The 20649-nt window shown below is 39.6% G+C and overlaps 1 protein-coding gene across 1 annotated transcript; it reads left to right on the forward strand.

Moving 5' to 3' along the window:
• The first annotated feature begins 8862 nt into the window (after positions 1 to 8862).
• Positions 8863 to 20421, forward strand: drd (drop dead). The gene is made up of 9 exons (NM_001038756.2): positions 8863 to 9518; positions 14680 to 14826; positions 16381 to 16643; positions 17872 to 18160; positions 18225 to 18570; positions 18635 to 18997; positions 19069 to 19385; positions 19452 to 19600; positions 19672 to 20421. The coding sequence occupies exons 1-9, from the start codon at positions 9143 to 9145 to the stop codon at positions 19903 to 19905; spliced, it is 2484 nt and encodes an 827-aa protein (NP_001033845.1). The 5' UTR covers positions 8863 to 9142; the 3' UTR covers positions 19906 to 20421.
• The last annotated feature ends 228 nt before the right edge of the window (positions 20422 to 20649 follow it).

The raw sequence follows: 20649 nt of genomic DNA on the forward strand, positions 1-20649 counted from the left end.
ACCACTTTTTGACCTACAAACAGCTACAAAATATTGCGTAGGCAATCTGATTAATTGTTCAAAGTACGCCCAAAACCACTTTGGTCATAAACAAAAACTTACGTGCTCGAAACTATATGATGACATATTAAGCGGGGAATTTTAGAGTGAAAAAAAGGTACATTTTAAATATGTGCTAAAATGATAAATATTACTGTTTACTATTAAGTTTACGTTGGTATACGAGTATGTAGCCTAAACCCTTCAAATGCATATTTCAATTTAATAAAAAGTATTCAAAGGTATGCATACGATCGAACAGGTGTAGCGAACCGCTCGCCAAATTGAGGATCCTATGGCGGTGGACGACGGAACGTGTCAGGGGCTATCATTGCATCAGTGCAGTGTCAGACCCAAAAACGAGTTCTATTACAGCGAATCATCGTACGAACGGCAGATATGTGATAGGCGTTGACCCACTTAGAACATGTGGATTTCTTTTAAGTAGTTATAGTAAAACTGCTCTTAAGAACTGGTTCTTTTTCTTCACGATAAAGAAATCTTATCATTTTGTCTTAAGGTGGAAAACAACTTAATCATTAGGAGTAGTAATGTTAGTGAGAGCAAAGTTCATGGTTAGGTAAACTGAAATTGGTTTGTGTACCAAAATATAAAAGAATATAATTATATAACTATATCTTCCTTTTTTCCGGCATATCTTATCTTGTGAAACTTTACAATCAGGTAATATTGCAACTATAAAACTGAAAGTTCACAAGGTTTTTTTTATTGCCTTAGTAACTTAAGCTAACTAAGACCACACACCTGGCAATCCAAGCTAATCAATGTAATTAACTGAATTTGATAGTTTAACCTAGGGGCTGACTGATTACTGGCTGATCAATTAATCTGTTTATATTATTATTTCAATAAGTTGCATTGTTCTTATCACAACTATTTCCTAGTTTTTTTTTTTTACATAAAGCTTATCATTCGCGGATGGCATTTGTTTAGATTTATGTTATGTGCACTTGAGCAAAAATGGTTGATAAGTTATTACTTTATTTATAATAATTAAGAAAAATATATTGGTATTCATTAGTTTAATGTGCATGTTAAGCTTGCTAAATTTGCATTCCCTAAAAGCTTTTTGGATTTTTTAGATTATTTTGAATACTTTTAGGCTGTGACAGTGAGCATAGCTAAGTAAATCTAAGCTTTTTCTAATACAAAAAAATAAGTGTATTTAAAATGTACTAGAATTGTAATATAATTGTAAGTAATATTTACCTTTAGGCCAAAAGCTACATATGCTTTTATTTGTATTTCTTAGTGTTAATGAAAACACATTAAAATTTAGTAAATAATACAGTAAGAGTGATAAGATTTATAAAAGCTGTTGGCTTATATTTTAAATTCGAACCTTTAGCTTGGGCATGTTTTTCTGGCACATTCCCAATGCCCATGTCCAAAACTGTTGACTTCGCAAAAAACGAGCGATAATAAGTGAATAACCAGCGAACAACCGGCCACAACATGGTCTTATAGGGTGGGTCAAGGTCGAACTGGACTTCGAGCCGGGCGCCCAATTGGCCAATAAGTTAGTTAGCCAAGGCAAAAATCCAGGGGAGCTCCCGCCGTCGATTTCGCATACGAACGTGCTGACAGGTGTTGGCCAAATCGGATTCAAACCAAACTAAACAAATAAATAGAAAAAAGGTAGATAGATGTTCAAAAGCCAGCAGCGAAAACCCTTAGATTAGATCACCCCGAACCGGTTGGCAATTTGGACTCGTTGCCGTTGTCTTCGCCACAATTAAAAGCGGTTAAACAGAATTCAGCAAAAACCGATTGCCAAATAAACCAAATTGTCAGCAAGAGCCAAGCCCCTATGCGATATAGGTAAATATCTGTGTATATAGATAGTCACTATTTCCATAGCCTTGGCATGCCAGCGGATTTGCTGAAGACGGCACAATCCAACAAGAAAATTAAATGAATTAAAATGTGGTAAACATACACACTGCAGATGGGTCAGCAGAAAAGCCATGACAAAGAATGAATCTTGGACCTGTTGGGGCTTAGAATATTCCGGATCGACCCTTAAATGGCAACCGAGTCCAGAAATAGAATTACGTACGGGTGTGATTAGCATATTCCGGCATTCTGCTGATTCATTATTTATTCATAAATTTAAGATATTTGTTGACTTGATTACCCCTACTTGAGTTTAGAGACTGTACAAAGTTTAATTTTAATAAGAAATTGCTAACGCGCCATGATAATTGAATAAGAAGAAACAGAAAGTGAATATATGTACACAAATATTCTAAGAACGAGAATGTGTATTTTTCTGCTTAATGATGTTTTTGCTCATCTTCCAAATGATATTTATAATTAAATTGGTTACCTAAACACAGGAACTTATAGCGAGTAGGGTATTTTAAATTATAATAACTCTGATATAGAACAAATCTATGCAATGCCAACGAACTAACCGTATTTTGTTTAGAGCCAAACCTGACCTAAGAAAAACCGCAAGCTCTATATTATTAGTAGTCCAATCAAGAATCGAAACAGCGCCTATAAAACCACTCTCTCTATGCAGATCGTTTTGAAATCAATTCAGTCTGAATTCATTGGCCCCAAAATAGACGTGTCAATGACTTGAGTCAACGTTGGCCAGCTCCAGACATAAAGACCCCATATTATCATCTATTACCCACCTAGAATGAGTCGGCACTATATATAGTACAATATCGGGTGAATAGGAAGAGCTAATGGGCGGGCCAGACGTTCAGCTTCACCGATTACTATTTGAACTATATTCGAGGAACTGATCGGATGTATCTACTTCTATTTTTCCTACCACGGCTCAGTGCTTCGTATATTTCCGGGCCAACAAATCGCAATTCTTGGCTTAGAGTCCCCTGGATTTGGGAATAAAGGCGCCGCTTTTGGTAATAATTGCTTAAAGTTGAAAATTAAATGTATGCAAATGCAGAGACTAGTTTTGGCATCATATCCCGCCATTAATCTTAGTCCGAAGCATTCGATTTGGCAAACCACTTTCGGAACTACGACGGGATTCTGGTATTGGAATGCCAGAAATGAGAGAATCAAACATTGAATATCAATTCTTGTTCACAAATTCGATTCGTAGATTTGGTCAAATGTAAACACGCAGCTTTGTTTTAGTGCTTTTATTCTGGGGCCTTGAACCTGCGAAGGGGGAGGCTGATCTCAGTCATCTTTATGAATTGGCCAAAAGTAAACAGACAATCGTTTCCATATGAGCGTGTCTATGTGCACATACCTTTGGCGACAGTGCGCGACGAAAGTGGAAGGCTATCCTCATTGAAAGGGCATAAAATGTGGTCAAATGGATGAAATCACATTTCAATTCAATTTTTAAACGATTTGAATTATATTTATTGGTATTTAAAACAGTGTAACATTATGAAATTACCTCATTGCTAATGTTTCAGCCTGTTGAGCAATGTTCAATTTTCAAACAATATATTGTAACCTGCCTTACAACTCTGTGACGCACTGTATCTACGGTTCGCTTGGATTTTTTCGAGGCGTAAAATACGCGAACATAAATCGTCTTTACGGCATTTAAATTGCTGCCCGCTCTTCATCTTTGGCTGGCTGCTGTTAGTTGTTCGTTTTTAGCTATTCACTTGTACAATGTGGATTTAGTTGTTCGGTTATGGACATACAAGTACGAGTGGTCATGGCAGTATTTTGTGGCAATGTGTGTGCCCGCTGTTGACTTCCTTGTTCTTTGGCCACTTTTATGATGCATCCAGCTACTTGGAAGTGTAAATGTAGTAGCTATTATGGCGGAACACGGCTTAAACTTCCTTAAAAATCATGGAACAGTCACTTCAATTAAGCTAACAATTAAGTCACTGAATTGCGAAATTGGCGCTAGAATCATGGTTCTACTGGAGGTCTTTCTGATTTATACTACGTATTTGCTTACAACAAGAAAATATTTTCATAAGCTTTTTACAACTATTAAATTTGATATTGTTTTTGTCTAGCTTTTGCACGAAAAATTGATGTTGGCATTAAGTTATTTATAACTAAACATACTCATGCTCAAAAACTGATTGACATCTTAGGCTTTTTAAACATAAATAGCTGGAGGGTACATTTTAATGTGTCGCGTGTCAGTTTTTTGTAAAGGAAAAATGATTTAAAGACTATCCATCTTCATTTCTGTTTTAATTCTACAATATGATCTTCAAACGGAGAGCAACAATCGCTGGAATTCTTGAAAGTTGTTTGTTCCGGAGCATAAACCTGTATGTTTGCCCTCAGGTGCTGCAAATTTGAAGATTGTGGAGGCATTATGCGAATTAATTGCTCATTAAATTCATGCATTAAATAAATTTAAATCAAAACTCACAACCTAAGCCAGTGATGGTGACTAAAATAATGTTTCGACGGGGAGATTCTGAAAAATTTAATTATATTTAATTACGCAGTGCGATTTGAGTTTGAACTTTAGCATTAGTTCAACTCGTTAATTGGACAAAGAGCCATTAAGCTGAAAACTTAAAAATACAATAATAAAGTTTAAATAAAATAAAGACCGCAAAGTAAACACGAATCCAACATGCAATGTGAATTGGATGGATTTGATGTCCGGTGACGTGGCCACTTTTTTCTTTTGGGCCTGTCTGAAAACCAATCCCAATCCGATTCCGAGTTGGAATTAGCCAAGCTACATTGCCCTTCGAGCCAACAAGACACTTGGACCTGGGCTATCAGCCAAGTGCCATCGACATCATCATATGCATATCGTGGGCCAACTCAAAATACGAAATACGACAAAGAAACTGTTTAAAATTCCACATACAAATCGTTGCAGTGGCAGCCGTTGAAAGCGAAATTGAAGCCGAAATCGAAATTGAAACTGAAAATGGGTTACAACTGTCCAAGGTCGTTGCAGGAGTTGGAAACCAAAGCGAAAGCGAACCGAAATGTGTGGGGTGGGGCTGTTTGAAGAGGCCCCCCCCCCTTCAATGCACTTTTGAAAAAATCTCTATTATTAATATGTAATTACATTAAATGTATAGCTTACTATTTGAGTTAATTGTTATATTTATATTTTAAAAATTAACAAAAATTTTAATTTAATATTTATCACAATTAAGTTTGATATTGATTAAATAAAAAATGGAAAATGTAACTTTCAGTGTGACATACACATAACGCAATACAATCTTTCCACTGTGGTAAAACAAAAGACTTAGACAAGAAACGAACTTGATGGGCATCATCATTATCATCCGCATTTATGATCACCATCATCATCGTTTTATTCATCAAAATGCATAGGCGAGTGCAGGGGCATTTTGGGCCACTCTTAACCCATTGACTTCCCACGTTGACCCATGCACAAGTGGATTTTTGATTGGATTGGAAAACCCAAAAATGGGAAAAAGATGCGTGTGTCTGTAACGATCGCACATTTGTTTAAATTTATTAGTGATTAAATGTTTTTCATTACTATTGCAAAGAGACGAACTGAGTTAAGTCATTTTCGTAAGTTGTTTATTCAATTTGGTACTTTTTTGGCTTTCTACATTCAATTGTAGATTTAGATGTTAAAAACAAATGAGGAATTCCAATGCTTTTTCGACAATATCAACATGACATTTCTTCTTTTTCTAATTGTTTATTGATTACACACACTCTTTACGCAATTCTTGATTACCAAAAGGGCTTAATTTCATTTATTTCTTATGTCTAGCCACTCATTAGGTTTCATTGACATTATGCACTCTCTGCTTTGCCACTTTTTTATGCATTCTAAAAAAAAAACAAATCACTTGTTTTCCAAGTGCTCGTTCTTTGCTGACTCTGCATTTTCCTCATACTATTTAATGTTTGATTTGCAACTCTATGTATTTGACCAGCAAACATATTTGTTCACATGCAAACAAGCACAGACATCGTGTTATCAATACGCCCCGTTGGCTTTAGCCGATCCACGAGTGTTGCCATCGCATTTGATGGATTTGATCTTTCGCCATTGGATCGCTGATCTTTGGATGTCGCTGGTGCATGTTGGACACCATACTGTATACTACTACGATATACACCATTTGGAAACATCTCTTTGTTTTCCCGGGGAGAACCGGTTCGTTTGGTGCATTCGAATGCATTTGAAGCGCCGCAAATGGGTAAGAGATGAAATGGCATGGCCCTCTCTGTTTGCCCAGGCAAACAAGAATTCTAGATGGCTAATGGAGTCGAACAGCCGGGAAAATTCGCACGAAATGCCAAAAAGCCAAGACGGCAACATTTCAATTGGCAAAGCAGCCACGCAAACTTCACAAAAAATTGCCAAACTCGAGTCAATCAGTCAGTCATTCCGTCACTCCGTTCGTCAGTTGGTTAGCCACTTGCTGGAGCCGCAAGTCGAGTGTTGCACGTTGCCGTTTGGACGTCGGTTGTTGCCTCTTGAAAAATCGCAACAGCAACTTGCAACTTGGCCTGTTAATGAGTCGCCGTCGACGTTGGCTCTTGGTTCCGCGGAACCAAACTCGCTCAGATTGCCACAGGCCCCCCAAACAGACATGGACAAAACTACAGCCAGCCGTCGCAGTCACAGGTGCACTTTAAAAAAAATATTGCTACCTTTTAATTAGCAATTTAATTTAATTCCGCCTTAAACATGAGACTCACAATTTGAGGTTTTCTCCATGGGATCTTATTAAATTTAACAGTACAATAAATTTATTGCTATTCTAATTAATTTAAATAAATTATTTTGTTTTACATAAATTGTATTTTACATAAATTGTATTTTCCATAATGGTTAAGTATTATTGTCATTATTCTATATTTATTGGGACTGATAATAAATATTTTTAAAATTTGTCTTTTTAAATAAATCGTTTTATAATTTGAATAGAATATTTTTTTTATTGCCTAGCAAAACACAAATTTTTGTACAGTGTGGAATCATAGCGGCAGAGTCAATTGCCACATTCTTCCTTTTTTCGAGCCGACGAAAGAGAATGGTTATTTTCGCATTACCTGTAAATCTAGTTCGATTTCATGGGTAGATCAGCACACATATATCTCTCAGAACATAGTCATATTTGACATTTCAAGAACTTTTAGATAATATATATCTGAAGAACCAATATTTTATTAAGTTAAATTTCAAGTTGTGTTAGAAGTGGATAATTTATTGCCAATTATCTTGCTATTAATTTCGTTCTGAAAGAAGATATTCATCTTATTTTAGACCTTTTTAATGAGAAATTTAAAGCTAAGCTTTATTTGATATTGGCTAACTGATTTCATTGAGACATTGGCATGGCCAGATTAAGTTATGTATATAATTTAAAGTGAATTATTATGTGTGAATTTTTTGTTGAAAAGATAGTAACTACAAAGTCGTATCCCTCATTGCTACTTTTTAAATACTTGTAATCATAGATAAACCTGCGGGCTTTTGGGGGCCCGCGATGTGTGTTTTGTTTTGTTTATGTTTTCCTTTTCTTAATTTGCTTTGGTTGGCACTGCTCTGGTTCCGCTTGCAATTGGCGCCTGTTGCAAGAACCCGCTGGCCAAATATGTCCAAAGCTATACATACATATATCGGTGGATATAGCACTGAGCCTGGTTATATATATATATATATATATATAGCCAAATAGCCATATGGCTAACCGAGCTACAAATTGCCGGCGTCGGGTCGGCTTGGGTAATTTGATATTGGCAACCAGACCAGACTGGACTCACTTTCAATGGATTTGCGTCAGTTTCCATTGCGAATGTGACTTGCCCCATTAATGGCGTGGTGGTAAATGGCAAGTTCTGGTAAATTCTTAATCATCTGTTTTTTTTTTTGGTAGAATCATTGGAGATTCTCCCGTAAATATTCAAATCATCGAAACGAGTTATTGGCCCATGTCGGCAAATTGACTGTAATTATATTTCCAAACTTTTTGCGACTAGATGTCCAGAATGCGATTGATCAGCAAGAAATTGTTGCGAAACATCTTCATGGCCAATTTGACCTCAAAGTTTTGTTTATTTGCTTAAAAGCTAAGCTGATGTCATTTACCCTTTCTTTTGAATCTTTCACCTGCTTTCGATTCTGTCGCGTCATGCCAGTTTGCAAAATTTTCCCACTATTTGTATGTGTAACGCAATAAAAAGAGAAAATATTCTAATTTAATAATATCGAAATGAAATTTTAAGCCATATATGGTGTTGTATAGTCAAACTATAATTGGCAAGTCTTAATTTTGATTGCAGTTAGTAATTAAGTAGGTAAATATTTTTTTTTTGCATTTCTATAATGTGTAGAGATAATTCTTGGGAAAAGGAAAATATTTCTTGATCGCCAGACGATTCGAATTCCTCTATTCGAATTCAGTGCCCTAAGTGTGGCCACAATTAGCAGTAGTAGATAGCTGAATAGATAGTGCCGAATGTGGGAAGAAGAGTCTGGGATTCTCGGTTGCAATAAGCAGGCTAACCAACCATTCGGCCAATGCAATTCTCAGAGCTACGAGATCGGAGATCGGAGAATGGGAATCGGAATCGAAATCGGAATCGCTATAGCCGCAGTCAGTCGCTCAAAATTCGGCTTGCATTTGGTTTTGAAATTCGGTCTGCGGCTAACACAGAGACACACACACACACACACAGATACATTACGCCAACACAGATACTGACCTACACATAGAGCCTCGTTGGTTTTGGGCCCCCGAACCGCTGAGCCGCTGAGTTGCTAAGCCGCCGCCGAACCACCCAACCAGCGAACCACCGACCCACCGAACCACCGAACCGCCGAACCGCCGAACCTGAGCGGTCTTCGTATGCTCGGCGGCATTTGGACAATCAGTTGACGTTGAATGTTTCGTCTTGGCGGTCGCTTAATTTAATTCGCTGAACGCTGACACAAACGATCCGAAAAATCATCGATCATCGCCGCAGTTGCAAGACAAATTTACTATTTCAATTGTTGTCATTTTTTTTTTCTGGTGTTCATTTCTTTTGCATCTTTTGCTCTTGTGTTTGGAGTATTTGTGTGATTATGTGCCAGAGAACTGCAAGCTTATAAGTCGCAAAAAAGAAAAGTACTTAAAAGGGGTTTGGTTAATCCAGGATCCTTGACAGGATGTCGCGTATGTCGCATATGCTAGCACTACTACTGGTACTAATTGCCAGTAGTCAGGCGCTCGAGGGCGTGGTCCAGCCCACTTGCAATCTAAAGGACAATTGCAATTTGGGCGATAATCTTCTGGCCGGAACAAATTCCGCATCCGATGCTGGCGATGTGTCTGCCGATAAGCTGGAGAGCAAAATTGCATCGATTTTCGAGGATAAGGTCAACTATAGTCTAAAGTTATTTGCGGACGATGCGACGACAACAATCCTGGAATATCAAACGGCCAATTTGAGTCAGTTGCATGCGGTAACGCCTGGAAATTACACGATACACCAGATGGAACAGGCGGAGGATGATGACGACCAAGTGGAGGAGGATGAAAGGGGTAAGTCAAGTGGGCGATCCATTACTTTCTCACGACGACGACGACGAGGCCCGCATCGTGGCCTTGGGCACTTTGAACACTCGATCGGCGATTTCTGCAATTGTAATGGGATTTTCGATAGCGATTGCATAAGAGGCGCGTGCGTCAAATCAAAATCAATTGCTTGACCGTTTCGTATTTGGCCAAGATGCGTCATCTTTTTGGGCCACTTCCGGCTGATCGTACATACATATTGTACATATGTACGTATGTATGTAAGGTCCATCCCGAAAAAGTCACGGCTTATCTAATCGATGTCTCGCCTTTTGTTGGCCACTTATTCTTGTTAAAAGGTTTGGCCTTGTTGGATATTTTTTTATTTTCTTTTCCGGTACCAAATATTTGCACTTAAAGTTAGGACCTCATTTCGGCTGGCTGATTAGGGGGTTTTCCAGACACTCGATATTCACTGGTTCCTGCGAACGGAGTGGCCAAGTCAAGGCAATGTGCGAAGTCTCACGTAAACGAAACAAATTTTCTTTGTATTTTATTGCATTTTTGGTCTGCATAATGTGATAAGGTCGCGGCGCACGTAAGCGAGCTCAGAAATTTGGAGGTTTAGCCCATATAATTATTTCGACTGTTATCGTCTTAAATTACAGAAGTAATTATCTTAATTGCTAAGCAGCATCTTAAGATTATTCAGCAGCTCATGTTGTTATTTATGTATTTATTTATCGTCGCCTTAATTATTTGTCGCACTTAGTGAATGTCGAAATGAACGATATGTATTATTTGTTTGCAAGTTATTTACAATGTACATATGTTAAAATATATTGCATTGATTATGATCTTAACTTAATGCACAGAAAACTGATTATGTATTTTTATAATGTAATAAAATTGAGCTACACTTCACACAATGGATTGCTTAACATTCGAATCGAATATCGTATTTTATATCGTAACGAATATCGTATTATATTTTTACTCATATTATAAAAAACAAATTACTTAAGTTTAGCAATTCCTGTATAGGATTAAGGCTAAGACAGTACCAAATCCCTATATCGTAAGCAATGCCGTAGCGAATATCGTAATATCGGATTGTTTTTGCCATTTCATCAAGCACCATCGAAATTACCTAACGTTATGCCAATAACACTTCCTCGCGACCACTCAAAAGTGCCAATGCGTAACGAATATCGTTTCGCAGCAGCGCCAATTCTGAGTGTTATGTCCGATGAAGATGTTCCTCCCATTCAAGTCGTACAGTACCTCCCAAAAAAAAAAAAAATAATAAATAAAAAACGGCGCATAACATAATAAAACCGAGTGCCCAGCCCATTTGACGACCCAGCTTGAGTGGCTCTTGGTTTCGGTTTCGGTTTTTTGCCCACTTTGTGGCTGCTTTGTTTGTAATTGATCTTCGCCGAGTGGTTGCTTGTCGCCGATTTGTTGCTGTTGCTGTAGTGTTGTGTTTTTATTTATTTTTTTTACTTTTCTTTTTTTTTTATTCGTGTCTCACCTGTGAATGTGCATATACTTACAGCATATCGCGAACCCATCATCCCACCCATAAGTGCGCGACCACTTGACCAGGTACCCCAGGTACCGTTAAAGGCCTGCCATAAAACGCAAAACGTGTTGCCCACCATCCATACATCCAACCATCCATCCATCCAACCATCCATCCAACCATCCATCCATCTATCCATCCATATGTCCAAAATAGTGCGAATAACTATTCACCAAATAGTTATGATGATGGAAATGGAAATGAAAATGATGGCGATGATGAGTCGTCCAGCTAAAGGTTAAGATATCTAACCCATTGAGATACCAAGAATCTATAAACGGTGGCAAATTGGCTAGTTCAACAGGCTGCTGTTTTTTTTTTTACTGTTCGGTGGCAAACAAAAGTTAAGCTGCCAATTGACTTGATAAATATTGACTTAAAAGCCCAGTTTAAGTTGAGTAGTGGTGCACTGTAAGAAGTTGGGTATATATATATTCTGGACATATTCAGTTGTCCTACAGTTGTAATTTTATGCTCTTGGCATCCATTTAGTTATCGGGCCTTTTCCACATTTTGGCTTTTAATTATTTAAGGGAACCATGATTTAATAAGATGGATAATAGTGTTTTAGTGATTCAACAGTGAAGTGGAAATGCAAATATTTTTTTTCTCAGTGTAAGATGAGCAAACAAACAAAACACTGGTTCATCCGGGGACGAAGTCGATCGTGATCGCATTGCAGTGGCTGGCGAAAATGTTTACGAGCACAAAGTGACAAGTGCTGATCGATTTGTTTCGACTGTTTTCAGAAGGGGTGCCAACAAATATAGATAATCCGCTGCTAATTGGCAAGATGAAATCATAGTGCACTATTAAACGCGATGGGTTGGTTGTTTGCTAGCCAAGCGAACATGATCTCTAGTTCAAATAAATCAAAGCCAAAGCAACCGCAAAAAGCCAAGACATTAAATGGCCCATTCACCGCCACAATTGGCAATTCTGGCTGGCTGGAAAATCGAAAACCAGATCCACTAACTAGAACGCTCTTTTGTAATCCGCAGCGTTTGCGCAGGATTGCGCGAATTTGTTGGGCAGGAATATTGGCCAATATTCGCGAGTCCAGCTGCCATTTAGTTGTGTTTGGCTCTTGGCATTCGGCCGATACAGTGCTGCTGCTCAGTTTTTAGTAATTTTAGTTTTCAGTTTTTCAGTTTTCAGTTAGCAACTCGGCCAAGTGGGTCAGAGACGAATACGAAACGCACACTCAGCTGAGATAGACGGTTAATTAAGCCGCCAACTGGCAGCCAGTTGCCACTTGCACTTGTTGGCCCGGTCCAAAGTGCGATTCTTGTTCAACATGACATTCTCTGCCGGCCATTTAGCATATACATATCAGTCAGTTGGCTTTTTTTTTTGCCAGCGAATTTACTTTTCATTTTTAATTTTCATTTCTCAATTTGATTTCATTGTACGAATGCAAGTAATGAATTGTCTTGGCTTTTATGGTTCGAAATTTACGATCATGCGTTGGCTGGAAGATCGTAAAAGTCTCGGTGGCTCTAAGCTAAACATTCGGTAAAACTTTTGATGGGCTTCGTTCAGATGGAATTGGTTGGAAACGAATTGCATAATAATTAACTAAGGGGCTTGTTACCAGGATCCTGCGGTTTATGATCCTCTTAAACAATAGTGTCAGTACCTCCGTAAATGGCTATTAAAAACTATATTTTTCGAAATCCTAAAGTGGCAGTGCCTTAAAGTATCGTATTGTGAAATGAAAATTAAAAAGAAATTGCATTCAACCGCGATTTTCCTAGAACATTGGAGTGTAACCTGCATTGAAAGTGGAATCCCAAGGGAGTTACCAACCAGCTAACTCACGACACATTTACAAACTATCCTAAAGATCTGTTTTGTCATATCAATGCCTCTGTATCTTCATAATTTGCGATGCTAATGAGCTGAGCCGGTTGTAAATGTTTCGCACGGATGCCATTGTTGCCGCATCTTCATGACGGGACTGACAATTGTAGAATTCTCCATTCTTCCTCCTTCCCGCAGAGCTCCGTCGAGCCGGTGAGTTTTTCCAAATTTAGTTTAGATATAGACACATATGCATACATATATTTAGAATATGACGACAGGTGGCGAAAGGCACTCGGCAGTCAGATCTCGTCGCACTCTGACGCATTTTAGCACTTTGGGGACTGCCCAGAGATACCCCCTTGTTTTTTGGGATGCCCCCTTCTACGCCCCCAAAAATATATATATATATATATATATAAGTAGACGGATGCAGGCGGCGACTGATATATTGATGTTCGATGGCTGGTGCCACGCGATCGGCATTTGAAATGAGATCTGCCTAGCATAAAAAGTGGCCAGCATGATAATGAAAATGTTAATTAGGATTGGGACACCAGTTTGGCATGCTGATGACGGCTGTTCACTTGGACTTGGCAGCTCTCCAAGATCCAGGCGATGTTCTGCCATCACCATTTTCTTCGTCCACTTGGCGGCGCCACATTATCCATCTTGGATCTCAATGAATGGCTGCTCGGCTCGATTCACTTCCTGTTTGTTCGGATAGCCCACGTGCCCAGGGGCCTGACCTTGTCCAATTTGGTGTCCATCCACATGTGCATAATGTGTGCCTTTTTTGGGGTTCAAATGGCCTGCAATCAATAAACAGGCCCCATTTCGAGAGAACATGGCTACGGATCAGTTCAGTACAATCAATAATTATTGCAATTGTATAAGCCAAGTGATTTCTTTAATGCATAGAGAAAGGATTTAACATAACTAAACTTTTTCAATTAAAGCAATTTTCATAATAATATATATAGTTATGTTCTCAAACTAAATGGCACACATCCTATAATAATTATGTAAAATGAAAAATATATTAAATAATAAAACGAAAAATCACTGTTACATGATCTAAATCGGATTTATAGTCCAAAATCCGGCCCAAAATTGATAAAATTGATCCATAATCAGCGGTTATCAAAATCAATCACAAAATGCTTACCTATTTTTTTGCTACGAAACGCTATCAAAAATTCATAACAATGACTGGCAATTACAAATTTCCAGTGATTTATACGAAAATCATTTCGATGAATTGTAATTTCCGTTATGATGATTGTTTAAATTATAACATACTAGTAACAAGTGGGACTGAACTGTTAGAAAATTGTTGATATTTGTTGAACACGGCTTAAAGTTTGCTTGTAAATAGAAAAATAGCTGACTTGCAACTTCGTTTGTTTATTTGGGTTACAGTGAATCACGTGATTTTTATTTTTATTAACAACGAGAGCAACTGGAAATCAAATTTCCTTTACTTAAAAATAATCATAAAAATCTATAACGTACATTTTTGGCTTATTTTGTAACATAATAGTAAGTTTGTTAACCAAGTGGGCAGCTTTTTAAAATTAAGTCAGCAGCTAAGTAGTCATTTCAATATCGTATAATTTAGTTAACTACCAGCTTGAAATATGGAAAAATGTACTAAACGGAAAACTGTAATTGGTTATTAAATGCGTTAAAATATGTTAAACAATTTTATTGTTAAAAGTAATGCACAGTGTTTTTTCTTTTAAGTTTCATGTATAATACATTAGTAATAATAATTCCTATGCACTTCCTTACTTCCAGCCTATTTGTACAACATTGGCAAGCGTTTTCTGGCCATTACGCAACCCTTCGACGCGGCCAGAAATCCGGATGCCTCGACTTTGTGTCGCCGGCAGATGCATCAGTTTCTGAACGCCTTGGACAACTTCGATCTGTGGGCTCTGAAGAGTGAGTACTCAAAAGCTGGCTAAACAAACTTGAGTCGTTAGAGTCGCGCTGGTGGTTATGTTGGGTTGGGCTAAGCTGACTTGGGTTGGGGGCAATCGCAAGGTTACGCCATGACAGTCAACAAATTGGCCAGTTTGGCGCTTGGGGTTCTAGTTCTGCAAGTGGACACTTGGATGCATAGAACCGGAGAGCCAAGGAACCGGAGAACCGGAGAACCATAGAACCAGTCGGGGGACGTTCGGATCGAATTGGAGTCATTGCCAACTGGCAGCAGGTGAAGCTGCAGTCGCCGTCGCCGTTGACTTCAGCATCGACTTCGACGTGACCGCCAGACGAGTCGACATGAATCGAAAGACCCCAAAGTCGAATGCATCAAATGATACTATTCCGGCTAAGATAATAGATACACAACGTATATAATAATCATACGTATTAATAGAAATTCTAAAAGCATGACAGAATTACATTGTATAGATAGAAAAAATGCTTTGTAAGAAGAAATACTAAGCTACAAGAAGAAAAGCATATTAGAAGAGTGCAAATTTTATGGAAAATATATATTTTTCGAACAATTCTAGGAAGTAGCTTGTAGTTGTTTCGGAAGAACATTTGACTTACTTTTGTGGCCGTCACTGTAGCTGCAGCTGTGTGTGATCCAAAGTGAAGGCCAATGGTCGAACTTTACCCACATTCACACACACACACACACACACCAACACTCAGATGAACGAGCATGTGGCAATGCCAGTTGCATCTAGCGAATTTCCAGCCAAGAGCAGCAAAATTGCAAACATGAGCAAAAATAGCAATTTCAATTGCCACTGCGAACGCGAACTTGACACAAAAGACCGCAACGACGTTGCCGTCGACAGAGGCTTAGAATCAGAACGAGAGGCGCTACGAGTTGCGATCACAGTCAAGGTCACAGTCGCTCCGCCCACCGCCCACCAAAACACACCCCACCCCCCCCCCCCCCCCTTTACACGAAAACGAAACGTGAAGCTGAATGGATCACATATTCAGCTATTCGAGGAATCTCCAACTGAATGAATAAGATGAATGCCAAACGAATGTGCATTCATATTTCGAAGATCACATAATTAAATAGGTATACTGTGCCATGTAATATCCATATATATTTAAGTTAATGTACGATTTAACTGAGCATTTGTATACATCATCTATTATATTTCAATCGGTCGCTGACTTTAATCGACTAAGTCATATCAATATGCTAATTTTTCACAAGTTTATTGACATTTACTACTTGATGAAGACAGCAAGATCATTTCTTTATATCTATACTCATCAACCAATAAGGTTTATTGGGAATAAAAAAGAAAAAACATTGAGAAACGGGAGAAATTTAATTTGCATTTAAATGGATAAAACCTATTTTTAACAGAACAGAACTGGAAGCTAAAATGCAAAGGTCCTACAAAAACTCTAATGAAGACTTGCCAAACGAGTAGATACATTTCAAATTCAAACTTGGGCTTTTTATACTTTAAATATCAAATGTACATTTACTTCTTTTTTTTTTTGTATTAATAGTGCACGACTCCAGTGGCAAATTGAACTCGGGCATTCTGAATGGCAACATCAATCAACCCGGCGATTTTGACCAGTGCCTGGGCATTCAGCAACGCATGAATCAGGATCAGGATGCGGGCCAGGATCAGGATGGTGACTCCATCATTCGGGGCCAGTATTGTTTGGCCTATGCCCAGCCCGTTTTGCCACACAATTCGAAGCGATTGAAGAGTTTCTTCAAGCTGATCCAATCACATGGACCTTTTAAGAGCGAGTTCAACGACGTGAGTAGCCAAGCATTTGAGTTTCCACATCGCAAGGTTCCTTTAATGGAGCACGTGACTGGGATGCCAGATCAAGGGAATGAACTGAATCACTTGGACACGCGGAATTTATTGATCTCGAATATATAACAAACATATATAGACGTACATATATTTTTTTTGCGCATTCTAAAATTTATTAAGTTAAATCAAATTATTTTTTATATATTTCGACTTTGTCTTGTACTTTTTTTTTTATTTCATACACTTTTTTTTCGGCTTGTGTATATGAAAGTATACTTGCTGGCCAAATAAATTGATTAGCATTGCTACGCTAAAATGTTGGACTTCGACATTGAACTTGACCAAAGACGAAAAACTGCCAACGGAAGGCACGGCGAAATAATCAAACGCGATAGATGGTCGTAAAATGCAAATTTCGAATCAAAGCAAAGAAATCGAAGTCGTAAGCTAAACTCAGGGCAGTGAACCCAGAAACCGGACAAACGGACAACCGGACGGACAATTTACGGATCTCTACATGAGGAAAGAAAAAGAGAAGAGTTAGGCATTTGAATATAAATTGTTTGTTGTGATTTATACACAATCACAAGTATATTAATTTCGTTAAAAATCATTAAAGAATAAGTAAATCGTTCCGGTTTTGTTTTCAAGTAAGCTAAGCAATTTTTAACTTACGAGCGCTTTGAAAATACTTTTTAAAATTTATATATATAATCAGAAGTTACATTTCATTTGGGTGTTCAATTAAATATGCGCATATTTCACTAAACTGAAGATCCCACCAAGTTATTTATAAATACTTCCAACAATGGCGAACTTCTAATAATATAACCTACATATTAAAATATTCTCAAGTCAGGAATGAGAACAAAAAAAAAAAAACAGGTTCCAGTGAGCAGAAAAAATCGCATAATTGAAAAACCGATGTAAACACGTAATTTACCGTTGAAAAGATCACTTAGTTTAGAACACACATAAAGATAATGTTAATTGCAAAATTATCAAGTATATGGGCGGAACAAACGCGACCTGGCTTAATTGAATTGCCTCGAATCCCGTTCAACTAGTCATTGTTTTTATGTTTTCGAGAGTAAGTGTAAAAAGTGTAGGTCAGAGACTCCACAGCAATTAACCTGGCGAGGATGGAGCGATTCTCCTGCGTCATTTGCCATTCATCGCCAAGCGAACGATCCGCTCTAAGCGTTTACTTTTCTTCCAATTCCAGCCCGGCCACCGAGTGCCCCGCTACTCCTTGATCAACTGGGGCCTCTGTGTGCCCTCCGGCTGCTCCGCCCGCGATGTGGAGTACAGTGTGGCCGAGTATCTGGGCAACCAGACCGCTTCCACGGGCATCACCTTCAATGTGCGCGTGGAGCCCCAGATGTGCCAGGTGCGCGATCAGCGGCCCTGGGATCGGAACACCACGTGGGCGGTGCGCTTCTTTCTGCTCGTGCTCTCCGTGGCCGTACTGTCCACCATCTACGATCGGTCCACCAAGTCGCAGCCCAAGCAGAGTGAGCTCTCCAAGCCTCAGCCGTCGTATAGCAGTCATATATCTAAGGGTGATTCCATTTTCAGATCCCTGGTTCACGGCCTTCTCGCTGGACAAGAACCTGCGCTGGCTCTTCAGCACGAGCAGTGCTCCCGGAGACATTGAAGCGGTGCATGGCATCCGCTTCCTGAACGCCATCATGCTGATCTTTTCGCACAAGTCCATGGCCATGTTCTTCAATCCGTACAACAATCGCACCGCCATGTCAGAGAGTCTGGGTCAGCCGTGGACGGTCATTGGACGAGCTGCCTCCCTGTACACGGATCCCTTCCTGCTCTTCAGTGGAATGCTGACATCCTACTCCCTCTTTGGTCGCCTCATGAAGCAGCAACCCATCAGGCTGAAGAACGAGTACATTAGTCGGCTGATGAGGTGGGCGTAGTTAAATGTTACGAGTTAATTGCTTGTACTAATCGCATTGGTTTACCCGCTGCAGGATTGTTCCGCCCCTGGCCGCCTTGATACTCTTCTGCACGTATGTGCTGCCTCTGTGGGGCAGTGGACCCCAGTGGAATCTGGTGGTGGGCCACCATGCGGACATCTGCAAGAAGAACTGGTGGCGCAACCTGCTCTTCATTCACAACTACTTCGGATTCAGCGAAATGTGCCTGACGCACACGCACCATCTGGGCATCGATACGGAACTCTTTGCGGTGGCTCCACTCCTCATCCTGGCACTGTGGCGGTGGCCAAGACGTGGCCTCTTCGCCCTGCTGCTGCTCTGCACGGTGGGTACGGCGGCTAGGTACTACACCACGATTGTCAACCAGCTATCCAACTATATCTACTTTGGTACCAAGTGAGTTTGGTCATAAGTGCAAATATCTGATCTGAAAATTGCATCGTTATGTTTGTGATATTCCTTCCTAGCATTCAGCGCCTGTTCCGCACCGCCGACTACATGTACTCCTTCCCGCCCCACCGCTCCACGGTCTACATCATGGGCATCCTGCTGGGCTATGTGTTGCGCAAGTACCAGAATGCCCGGCTGAGCAGCCTGCAGCTGCGACTTGGTTGGCTGGTGGCCACCGTCTGTGTGCTCGCCTCTCTGCTGGGACCAGCGCCCATGGGTGACATCAACTACGTGTACAATTCCACCCATGCAGCTATATACGCCGCCTTTGCGCCGATCGCCTGGTGTTTGTTTTTCTCCTGGATCGTCTTTGTCTCCCATAATGGATACACAAGTGGGTGTTGTGAAAGAATATCCACGCTTTCGAGTTGTTAATTTATTTTTGTGTTATTCCAATCAGATAAACTGACGAAGCTGTTTGCCTGGCGCGGTTTCCAGGTGTCCACGAAGCTATCGTATGCCATTTACCTGACGCAGTTCCCCGTGTTCTTCTTTAATGTCGGCCGAAGGCGTCACATTCACCACTACTACAACTTTGTTTCGATAATTGTAGGTATTCGCCCAGGTCTAGCATTTATAGAGAATTGTATTTTTTGTTGTTTTTTATTTGCTCAACGCAGCTCGATACCAACGAATTCATATCGATCTTCCTGGCCTCCGTGGCCCTGACGGTGCTCTTCGATGCACCGTTCCAGAATCTAAAGAAGCTGCTGATCAAGCGACCCACGGCGGCAAAGGTGGTAAAGGATAGCAAAGCCAAGGCGGCAGAGTCCCAGGATGCGACGACAACGACACTAGCCTCACAGCCCAGCAGCACTGCCCTCCTACAATCGCATCATCCGCACTCGGATTAGTCTGGATGCACACACTCTTTCTTAGCTATGTATAACTTGTAAATGTCTTAGCATTTAGTGGCAATATGTTTAGTGATCCCCAGCGAAATCCCCCCCCCCCCCCCCAAAAAAAAAAGAATCGCATCCAATCCGTCCATGTGCTCATCACATCCCACAGCCTTTTCCCCGAATTGAATCCAAGACAGCCCCTAGTTTTAGTGGAACGCTTTATACATTGTAAATTGTACTATTAGTCAAAACGAGCGACAATTAAGAACCGAACCGAACCGATTCGTAGTCATAAACCAATTAATCAATCACTGCTTGATGTACGATATTATCTTGCTTGCTAAACCGGGCCTCGAGAGGTAGTCTCTGCTGGGGAACCCTATGTCATATCATATTCACATGATATTGGGGCCCTGGACGCAGACTCTCGGTGCCCATGTTTATTAGAATACTTACGTTACCTTAAGCGAGGTCGAATGTCAGTTTTTAAATGGTAATTTAATTAATAAAATATATAAATATGTTACGAAAAAACCTTTAAGCGTTTGCAAACGTTTGGTGTGAATGAATTCCTGAAAGTATGCAATATTCGAATTCAGAGCATACAGTTTTGGAGTGACTGAAATGTGATAAAAGCCCGACTACAGTTTGAGTAGCCACGGTTAAAATTGGTTAAGGTTTACAGCCACTGGATCGCCATTACCAATGCCATAAAACTGTAAGAACGAAAACTTATTTCAATTCTAATACTAATAA

This window comes from Drosophila melanogaster, chromosome X (genome assembly GCF_000001215.4).
Source record: "Drosophila melanogaster chromosome X".
NCBI lineage: Eukaryota > Metazoa > Arthropoda > Insecta > Diptera > Drosophilidae > Drosophila > Drosophila melanogaster.

What these genes read in the sequence shown, in the direction of transcription:
- drd (NM_001038756.2), top strand. Translation starts at nt 9,143, where the DNA reads ATGTCGCGTATGTCGCATATGCTAGCACTACTACTGGTACTAATTGCC. An exon ending in AGTGGAGGAGGATGAAAGGG is followed by an intron (nt 9,519 to 14,679) that starts GTAAGTCAAGTG and finishes CCTTACTTCCAG; the next exon opens with CCTATTTGTACAACATTGGC. An exon ending in CTCCCATAATGGATACACAA is followed by an intron (nt 19,386 to 19,451) that starts GTGGGTGTTGTG and finishes TATTCCAATCAG; the next exon opens with ATAAACTGACGAAGCTGTTT.